Below are 10826 nucleotides of genomic sequence, written 5' to 3'. Positions count from 1 at the left end.
CAGTTCGTGTATAAGGGAAGAAGGAGCCGGGAACCGGCGAATGTTCAAACAGATTTTAATATACCAAAAAAACAAACAAACAACAAAACAAAAGTAAAATGGCAGCAGTCCCTTGCGGACGACTGCCGCACACACAAACACAATAAAACATAAAATAAAGTCCAGGCCTGGTCCTCTCTCATCCTTCACTGTCGTCGCTCCTTCCGGAGCTCCTCTGCTCTGTGAGAGATACGGCAGAGATCGTATTATTATAGGGAGATAAGAGGGTCTGCAGGAACCTCCAGGACAGGATTGGACACCCCTGCTCTAGACACTTTGAGACATTCTTCTGTAGGTTTCAGTATGTATCATGGATAATAGTGTAGCTTCAGTCAAGAGGTTAAAGTCGCTTCATTTTCTTCACATCTTAAAGTATCTCTAGATAAGTACAGAGACTGTTATCACATACAGACATTACTGGTACTAGTCAGTTTGTTCGTAACCAAAAACGATAATTTCTCACAGAGCAGCTTCACTGTAAAGAAACAACACTGAATTCATTTCAATAAACATTTGTATTTACTCCCTTTGTATACTGACAATAGACTAGCAATTATATACAGTGCTATTTTTCAATAAATAAAAAGAAAAGAAATATACTGTAAAAGAAAACAAACTGTATATTTAAAAAAAAAAAAAATACATTGTCCGGATAAATGTAAATGAAAAATACATAAATGAAAGTGCTGAAAAACCATAGAATGTGCGAAAAGACTTAACTTTACAGTTGTTTTTAGCCTATGATATAATCAAAATGAATCAAGCACCAGAACCACCATCTACAACTGAGATTAAAATTACATATTGGAGACAGTACATATATATGCGCTAGCTATAAAACTGCCTTACGAATGGTGGCATGAGCTGCATCCACGCTACACGATTTGGTGGTGGTAATTATTTTAAGCATTATGGATTCTTTTGTTAGACTGATTGTGCACGCCTTGAGCAGCGCATGTGGAGGATAGTCTTTAGTCCCAACAGCCAACTGAAGCGGCTGCATCTCCACCAGACTGTGGGAATGAGGCCTGATAAATGTATATCATGCTGAGAAAATCAAAAGAAGTAATTCCTTTCAGCAACTCTAACACTGTTAGAACAGCAGAACCTGATCAACAGAACCAGACTCAACCAAACACTTTTCACTAGACATTCATAGTGATAACCGAAATCATAACCGAAGTCATAAAAGGATGCATTCATCCTTTTATGACTGATCATATTTAGTATTTTTATCACAATTATGTATTATAACATGTTTTTCTAAATGTTTACATGAATTAAAATTTGTTAGTTATACAGTATTATTGTCATTTTCACAAGTTTCAACAAACTTTTCCACGTATATGATCAAGATTATGATGGAGGAAGAATGTGTTCTTAATTGTTTGTCTGTTTTTAAATCTGACACAGAGTCAGTTTAGACTTAAAAACCTTAAATCCAGCATAGAGGGGTTCAGTGAATGTTGTGTTGATTGTGTGTAAGTGTGTGAGTGTGTGTGTGTCAGAGACGCTGAAGAAGGACAGAGTGCCGGCCGACACGTCCAGATACACTCCTACTCTATTAGATTGTGGTACATTGGTTGGTATGTTACTGGCCTCATTATTTTGCCAGACAACAAATCCATCATTATTGCAGAAAAGACACCATGATTTGTCATTGTATCCAAACTTACAGACAGCCCCTTCTTTCCTGCTGATTCCTTTATAGGCCACTGCTATTCGAGCCCAACCAGTCCGTTCAGCCTCCCAGTAACAGCGTCCAGTCAGACTCTCTCGACACAGAACCTGAGGAACATCAACAAATCTCTCTGGACGATCAGGATACGGCTGATGCTCTTTCACATATGTGATCTTTCTGTTCTCCTCAGACAGAATGAGTTGAGTGTGTGCTGTGTTTGGATCCAGTGTGAGATCACAGGCATCTGAACACAAGATGACAGAAAAAAACAGTTTATTAATCTCATTTGTTATAATTAAATATGCAAAAGTTATTTAGTGAAAAAACCTACATTTTCGTAGTCCAGGTTCGAGCCTTAAGGGCCCTCCATGATCCAACCTGAAAAGACACAAAAATATAGGCATAAAGAATATACATTCATGTTCAAACCATCAATATAAAGAGTCAAGTCATATTTATTTGTATAGCGCTTTTCTCAATCCATTTCTTTATAAAACATCTTTGCTTTCCTGTCTTTGAGCCGCAAGGGAGCAGCTAAAGGAGCTAAATATAACTGATATGTATATCATTTTAGAGCTTTATTTAATATTCAGTTGTAAATTATTTGCATTTACTCCAGGCTGTTAAATCCTTGATTCTGAATGGTTTGAGGACAAACTTTTTAAGGTGTGCAAATATTTTTCAGCAAACATAGCCAGTATCAGGATGGTCACTCTGCCATTTCGGTTATTTAAAATGTCTTTAATGTCTACAACAGCAAATAAACCAAAGCCCACAAAGACACTGAGCAAGTAAACAAATATATCACTTATGGTTAATCACTAGCCTAAAACCTATGCTTTCAGTTATCCATGCATTCATATCATCTAGACTGGAAGACTGCAGTGTTGTACTGTATATTTAGACCTCTTCCAGTCATCAATGAACCGACTGCAGCTGAATTTGTAATCTGGTGTTCATCTCCTGCTTCAGGTACACGGTCCAGAATGAAGCGAAAAAGTGATTGTGCCTTTTTGATACCCGGGCCCAGGTTATGGAACAACCTGCTCATCGGTGGAATGTGTGTAAGACTGGGCAAGATTTAGCCTTTTCCCGGACACGGACTTCAGACTAGAGTGTTATTTTCTCACTTAAACCACTGCCTGCTGCTGCTCCTGATTGCTTTTAGAGGGAAAATCTACCCATACCTTCTGAACTAGAATCAGTTTTCTCGATAATAACAGCATACTGGTAAAACATATTTGTCAAACAATCCAATGGGTATCTGTGTTTGCACTATGGTGAGCGTCAAAGACTTCTATTTAATACAATGTGTTTTTGCAGGATTGAGCAGTGTAGCCAATCACAAGCATATCTGTTGATTATTTGAACACAATGGCCAATCAGAGGTGTTTAAGTTAGCACTGAACTAAAACTCCAACGTTTTGAGCAGTGAGAGGATTCTGAGTTTTACACGATTACAAATCCTCTTATAATAACAGAACTTTGTGAGATCGCAGTGAACTAAGATGAGTGATCGATTGGTTTTTGTAGTGATTATAAAGGGAGTCTTTGTGCAGTGGTTAATGTTAATGAATATAGGCACTTATATTAACAAAACATTTACTGGGCACATTTATGCTGGGATGTGCAGTTTTTGCAGTGACACATAACATGAAACTTTTTAAAAAGAAACTCTGTTGTTTTGTGTTATGTTTGGTGTTATTTTTTAAAAAAAATGACAAACAATAGGATTAAAATGACAAAAATATTTCTGTCTTCCTAATAAACTGACTTATCTATGGAAAATAGTGCTGCCCCCTAATAGTCAACCAAACATTATGTTAAGATACTTTGGGACAGATTAACTAAACATGAGAGCGCAATCCCATAAATGTGCTGATGGGAGTGGAAAGTTCTGCAGATGATTTACTGACAATGTACACAATAAAGAGCACAGACACAACATCATTTCCATATGACCAATGCAATATACCAAGAGCAGCACAAATTAGCGTCTGGTTTAAGACATGCCTTTTTTGGGCATTAAATAATGTGCGAATACCAGTAAATTGACTAACGCAAATCTTAGTAAATTGCATATTGTGATTCATTTAAATACTCTCCTCCCATAAATTTTCGATCTGAAACGGAAACTCTTACAAATGCATATGCAAAAAGGTTAGCCACAAAAAAAAACTGTCCACAACTTTTCAGCACTAATTTTTCACTGCGTATCTATAGTAAATCATGATAGTAATTTTTTAATACTAAAAGAGAGTTTGCACTGGCATAAGCAATTAGTAAATCTGGCCCTTAGTTGACCAAATTTTAATTAGTCAGTTTGTTGTACAAAACAAAACAAAACCTGTGCTTTTGTATAAAACAGAAAACAAACAGGCATCTGACATCTCGGGCTCTGTGAACTTCTTTCTGCGGCACATCACAAAAATGAACCAAAACTTGCCACACAGACATGACAATGAGTCTATAGAAAGTTTGACATGTCTTCTTTTAAACGAACAATTCAAATCGAAAAAACAAATATTATCTGATTATGTAATCCATATGAAATATCTCTCAATAAGCCTGTCCACTATACCTTCCACTATAACTTCATCTTTGCAGATGACACTAACAGAGATTCAATGGCCAGTCATAAATTTTGTAGCTCTGTAACCAATAAATATTAACAAATTGGTATCTCTTAATATTTTATTTTTTACATATTCTAATTAAATCCATTTTGTGAGCTAACATAGGTGTTTAATCAGTACATGCAGAGGTGAGAGGGACCAGAAAAAGAAATTATGATTTTCTTTCCAAGCAGAATTTCAGCTTGCTCTGCAAACATTTAGGTTTTTAAACTTGTACCCACATACTTGAGTATCTGCAGTGAGCAGTTTGGATCCTTCAGTTTGTCATTGAGCAGCTGGACTCCTGATTGTCCTGGGTGATTGTAGCTCAGATCCAGCTCTCTCAGGTGTGAGGGGTTTGAACTCAGAGCTGAAGACACATAACCACAGCCTTCCTCTGTCACCATACAGCCTGACAACCTACAGACACACACAGTCAGATCATCTACAGACACACATCAACATTATGACCAGCTGACTGTAGATTATCACTTATATGTTCTTAATACCTCAGTATCTGCAGCAGACAGTTTGGACTTTTCAGTCCATCAGATAACAGCTTCACTCCGGAATCCTGAAGGTCATTGTTACTCAAGTCCAGCTCTCTCAGGACACAGTTTGAGGATTGTAGGGTTAAAGCCACAATTTCACAGGACTGACTAGTGAAATTACAGCCAGCAAGACTGAAAGAGAGCACGGTTATTTGGCACAACAACAGAAGCCGTATTTATTACCCAGCCAACACAGCATGGTGGGGCCCAGATGGGTCTCACCTGGGCAGCCTAACTGGGGCCCAGCCAGTTTTGTCCACGGTTTCCATGAAGGCCCCACATGGGTTAGCCCAGATGAACTGAACACTGCTCAGTGTGCACACTACAGGCTGTGAAATGTAACACAGAAACATACTGGAGTTAATGAGATAATTAGGTGATAATGAGCAGAATCACCGAAAGACAGAGAAACAAGAACTACAACTTCAGCCACAGCCTTCGATTAAATCAACTGAAGATAAAAGACATTAAATCATTCAAGATCTGATTAAACAACTACACAAACAGCATTACCAGCTTCACTTATTACTAACCAGACTGACTTTATCTCTGACATTCATCTACAGAAGCTCTTATTGAGAATTACCAGAGGTTTTAGATGTTGATGATTTGTTGAAAATAAGTTTGGTTTGATGTCACCGTGATCGAGGTCAGCGCTTAATTCAGTTACATTTCACAGCCTGTAGTGTGCACACTGAGCAGTGTTCAGTTCATCTGGGTATTGATTGATTGAGTGATTGATTTTTAACACTCACAGGGCTTTTGTGCAGTTGCTCACAGCTGGTATCAGTCTTCTTCTCCCCTCATCTGATGTGTTGTATTTCTTGAGGTCCAGCTCATCCAGCACCTCCTCTGACATCTGAAGCATGTAGGCAATTGTTGAGCAGTGAGCAGGAGAGAGTTTCTTCTCTGAGTGTTTGTCTGATTTCACAAACTCCTGAATCTCTCTGGACAGAGTCTGATCTTTGACTTCCAGCAGACAGAGGAACAGATTGATGGATCTTTCAGTGGAGAGTCCATGTCCATCTTTGATCTTCTCTTTAATGTACTGTGTGGTTCTCCTGATGCTCTCTGAGCTGTTCTCTGTGTGTGTCAGTAGATCCTGTAAGAGTCTCTGATTGGACTCTAGTGAGACGCCCAGCAGGAACCGCAGGAACAGATCCAGGTGTCCTTTCTTACTCTCAAGAGCTTTATCTACTGCACTGCTAAAGAGATTATGCATTAAATAAAAAAACTTGGTGCTCGTGTCCATGGTGCTGCTTAAATAGCAGTAAAAAACATGGAAACCAGCAAGAAACTCTTGGACGCTCAGATGAATGAAGCTGTAGATTTTCCTCTGATGAATCACAGATTCCTCCTTAAAGATCTCAGTGCAAATTCCAGAATACACTGAGGCGTAAGTGACGTCTATGCCGCTCTCTCTCAGGTCCTCCTCATAGAACATCACATTGCCCTTCATCAGCTGATTGAAAGCCACTTCAGCAAGTTTCACAATCACTTCTCTGTTGGACTGCAGGAGCTTCTCTGGATCTCTCTCTTCATACTTCTGATTCCTCATGTTGATCTGAATCAGCAAGAAGTGGATATACATTTCAGTCAGAGTTTGAGGGATTTCTGCATTCAGATCTTCTTTCAGGAGCTTTTGAAGCACAGTGGATGAGATCCAGCAGAAGACGGGTATGTGGCACATTATGTGGAGGCTTCTTGCTCTTCTGATGTGTGAGATGATTCTGCTGGCTTGATGCTCATCACTGATTCTCTTCCTGAAATATTCCTCCTTCTGAGGCTCATTGAATCCCTGAATTTCTGTCACACGGTTGATGTATTTGGAGGGAATCTGATTGGCTGCTGCTGGTCTGGAGGTGATCCAGATGAGAGCAGAGGGAAGCAGCTCTCCTTTCATGAGGTTTGACATCAACACACCCACAGATGAAGTCTCAGTCACATCAGCAACTTTCTGAGTGTCTGAAAACATCAGTGTGATTCTGCTTTCATCCAGACCATCCAAGATGAACACAGCTTTGCACTCCTCATAAATCTTTGAGTCCAGATCTTGAAGTTCAGGATGAAAGTCCAGCAGAAGTCTGTGAAGACTGTACTGATGATCTCGGATCAAGTTCAGCTCTCGAAATGGAAGCACAAACATGAAATCTACATCCTGATTGGCTTTTCCCTCTGCCCAGTCCAGAATGAACTTCTGCACAGAGACGGTTTTTCCGATTCCAGCGATGCCTTTAGTAAGAACAGTCTTGATTTGGTCTTTCTCCTCACATCCTGGTTCAGGTGAGGCTTTAAAGATGTCATTGCAGTCGATTGGAGTGTCTTGTGAGTGTTGTGTTCTGGCTGCTTTCTCCATCTGTAAAACCTCATGTTCTTCATTCACTCCTTCACTCTCGCCCTCTATGATGTAGAGCTGTGTGTAGATCCTGTTCAGGAGGGTTTCATTCTCTTGGAGTTTCATTCCCTCAAATAATATCTCATACTTTTTCTTCATGCTGGTTTTGAGTTGGTTCTTGACTCTATGTAATTCATCATTCACCAGTGTCTGCAGGTCTCCAGTCTCCTCCTGCAAGTTTGCTTGTATATCATTCTGCCTGGGGTCAGAGGTAACCGCTCCATCACTTAGTTGAGGAGGTTGAGTAATGGATCTCTCACTCTTCATAGACACAGAGCTGGGTTCTGGTGATGCTGCTCTCTGGCTCCCCCTGCTTATAATCAGCAAATGCATAAAAAAACATGTTTTTTTTGTGTTCTGTCTGCTTATGAAAAGTCAATTCATTGTGACCAATCATGGGTAGCTTCTCACCTGAGGTTAGAGGTTTCTGGTCCATTACTGAGACCAGGAGGTTGAGTTATGGATCTGTCACTCTTCATAGACAAACAACTGGGTTCTATTGGTGTGACATTTTGAGTTCTTCCCTCCTCTGTTTCCTCACAGAGACTCATTTTAGATGCTGCACTGCTTTTCTTTTCCTTTAAAGAGGCTAGTATTACTCCTGCAAACAAAGTTTTCATCTAACATCACTCAAAAGAATTTTATATCATTGTTTATAGTATAAAACATTACTATTCCTAATATTCATGAGTAAAGTGAAAAAGAAATAGCACTATAGTGATATTTTCATCACTTATTTAACAATGTCTGTGGAGTTGTATTTGAATTACTTACACTGTTAACATTTTTTTGTGAACCTACAGTATCTAACTGCACTCTCAAAAAATTATTGTAAACAAAAAATATCATAATGTTTTTCTACAGTGCATATGTACTATGAAGGTACCCAGCATGCAGTGCAGCATGAATGGATTATGCTGTTGGTTTCTGTGTTGCTGAACTTATTTTTTGTTCACTTTTAGCAGTTTGTGTTATTGGCTTATTTTGTAATCTTCAGAGTGTATCTTTTTTTTATTATTATTATTATTTGTTTAGTGTCACCATTGTTGTGTTTTGTAGTATTGATGTATTGATGTCTTAGCATAGGTGAAGCTTATAAGAAAAAGTCTTGTGTTGCAAAAAGATGTCACTCCTTTCAAAGGTAGTTGCTTCACTATTGTGAAAGATCAATCTACAAACAGTTATGCACTTGAAATAAGATATTGTTAAATTTTCATGATAAAATAACACTAAAACGAAATGCTAAGAATGGTTTGACTAACTTAAAATCAGCAAATTAGCTTATTTGATATTCTTGCTTGTCATTGTTTTAACAAATGTTTTCATTTGTCACACTTCTGACTTGGCTAAAACAGAAATTTGAATATGAATATACAAGGTGCAAGATCCCAAGCACATGGACTACTAATCACCATTAAGGTGACTTAAAAACAACTACAGTAGTAAACAATATAATTTCTTACAGTGGCATGATTAAAGACAACTTTATCATGTGAATTCACAGTAACACAAAAGCAGTAAATTACTGTGATGTAAGTATCATTTTGCTGTTGATTAACAGTATATCATAAGAAAATGACTCGGTATGCGTTAATTTCATTGTAAATTTCTAACTACAGTAATATATTGTAAAATAACACTCTTTAATCCTGTAAACTTCTGGCATTTTTTTTTTTTACAGTGTACTGATTCATTTAAAACATGTTTTTGGTGCAGCAGTTGAACTAAGTCAAACTGGTCAATTGTTGAAAATATTCTATAATTTCTGTCTATTCCTAATTACACAATGCAAATACAATTCAAATCTTCCAAATGTTGCCACCTTGTTCTAGAAACATTTATAATCACAATCTGTTCACTTTTTACTGTTTGGAAATTGGACAAAAAGTTAAACTGATTAAATGTCTTCCTTAGAAAAAAACACAACCACTCAGACATCGTCATCTTTCACAACGACAAATAAAACAAAAACAAAAATAGAATAATGTCATTGCCCTTTATTGTGGGAATTGGTCAGTCTAACCTCCTTAGACACCATATACCCTGGTTGATTTTCCACTACGTTGTAACAATAATGCCCTTGGTGTTACTGTCAACACTGTCAACAATTTCTAAAAACACTCTCAAAAACAATTGCATTAATAAAGTACATTTAATAAAGTACATAAATAAACATAACCATGGATTTAAATGATCCAAGCGACACATTTCTAGCTGGTGTATAACTTTATAAATGTACTTACATGATAAAACTCTCCTGTTGTTACAGCCACCTTCCTTGTCGAACTGCCAGTGTGTGTGTTCAAGTGATGCGTTTGACCTGTTCTTCCTGTTCAACCTGCTTTAGATGGAATTCGGGGATTTCAGGAAGAAGTCTCACAAATATTTCATATAAACATACATTCATTTACTGTACACGCACACACATGCACGCACACATTGAGTTTAATGTTTGTAAAATAAAACATTATTTTACTAACTATTTAGAATGACTGTATTCAATAAACGACCATCCACATATTTAAAGATGTAGACAGTAACAAATGAATATTCAGAAGACGACTAGGGATAAACAACTCTAAAATCACCAAACCCCTAATATACTTCTGATAACTTTTAGTTATGCTGTGATTTATTATAATGAGAGAAATAAAAATGTAAGAATAAATATACAGCTTTTTTATCGCACATCTCTTATATCTGCATTTCAAAACTTCTGATCAACAATATCATCAATTTTCATCTCTTCTTCTGCTCCTTTTCTTTCTTCAGAAACTGTTGATTCAACTGTCTTGAATTCTTCCATCTGTGTCTCATTTATGATTTTTAGTTCATTTTTCCAGAGCTTGTTTCAGCACATTGACTGAAGCCTCCAGCTCCTCCTGCAGGAATCCTGACAGAGCTACACACTTCTGAAGAATCTGTGACATGAGAATGAGAACATGCTGCTCACATGAACAAACTACAAACACACTGATGCCATCTTGTAAGTGATGTCAAATGATGTATCTTGCTGAGATCAGGGTCAGTCAATCTCCCCCGGTTTCACAGGTCTGAGTAAGAGTTAGAGGTGGGAAAAATCCGAAATTCATGTTGTCTAGAATGGGATCATTTTGACAACGTTGTTGCTTTTATGCAAAAAAAAAAAAAAAAAAAGGAAAACCTTTTCCAGTTTTTGTACATTCACTGTTAAGTATACGTACCCTAAGAGAAGGTACATCACCAACTTGCTCCAACAAATGTTACTTGAATGCACCTGATATCATAAACATGACTTCTCAATTTGTAAAAAAGTAACTTACAAGAGGACTTGAATGTACAAAAACTCATACCTACTTAAAGAAGATCCAGCAAGCTCAAACCTTGCTGTGAGGTATTTGAAGACCTCTCAAGAAAAGGACCACAACAGGAGAAGAACTGAAACATTGTGACATATACAGAAAATGGCAAAAATATAACAATAAAGCTGTGTTGATCATGACTCCTGAGAGAGAAATTAAAAATATTTGAAATATTTGCACCTGTGCATCATTTCACTTTCTAAA

At 37.5% G+C, this 10826-nt stretch overlaps 1 protein-coding gene across 1 annotated transcript; it reads right to left on the bottom strand.

Annotated features, from left to right (window-relative positions):
* Positions 1 to 35: 35 nt before the first annotated feature.
* LOC125271086 (NLR family CARD domain-containing protein 3-like) lies at positions 36 to 9604 on the bottom strand. Its single transcript, XM_048195030.1, has 7 exons — positions 9525 to 9604; positions 7693 to 7882; positions 5642 to 7594; positions 4845 to 5018; positions 4582 to 4755; positions 2052 to 2098; positions 36 to 1964 (listed from the first exon to the last, which is right to left on the bottom strand). The coding sequence occupies exons 2-7, from the start codon at positions 7830 to 7832 to the stop codon at positions 1438 to 1440; spliced, it is 3015 nt and encodes a 1004-aa protein (XP_048050987.1). The 5' UTR covers positions 7833 to 7882; positions 9525 to 9604; the 3' UTR covers positions 36 to 1437.
* Between the last annotated feature and the right edge of the window lie 1222 nt (positions 9605 to 10826).

This window comes from Megalobrama amblycephala, linkage group LG7 (genome assembly GCF_018812025.1).
Source record: "Megalobrama amblycephala isolate DHTTF-2021 linkage group LG7, ASM1881202v1, whole genome shotgun sequence".
Lineage (NCBI taxonomy): Eukaryota > Metazoa > Chordata > Actinopteri > Cypriniformes > Xenocyprididae > Megalobrama > Megalobrama amblycephala.
This window is presented reverse-complemented; position numbering and strand designations above follow the sequence as displayed.

Coding starts and splice junctions, on each gene's coding strand:
- LOC125271086 (XM_048195030.1), bottom strand. CDS start 7,832: ATGAGTCTCTGTGAGGAAACAGAGGAGGGAAGAACTCAAAATGTCACA. Junction 4,756..4,844: donor TGTCTGCTGCAGATACTGAG/GTATTAAGAACA, acceptor GTGTGTCTGTAG/GTTGTCAGGCTGTATGGTGA. Junction 2,099..4,581: donor TGCTCACTGCAGATACTCAA/GTATGTGGGTAC, acceptor GTGTCTTTTCAG/GTTGGATCATGGAGGGCCCT.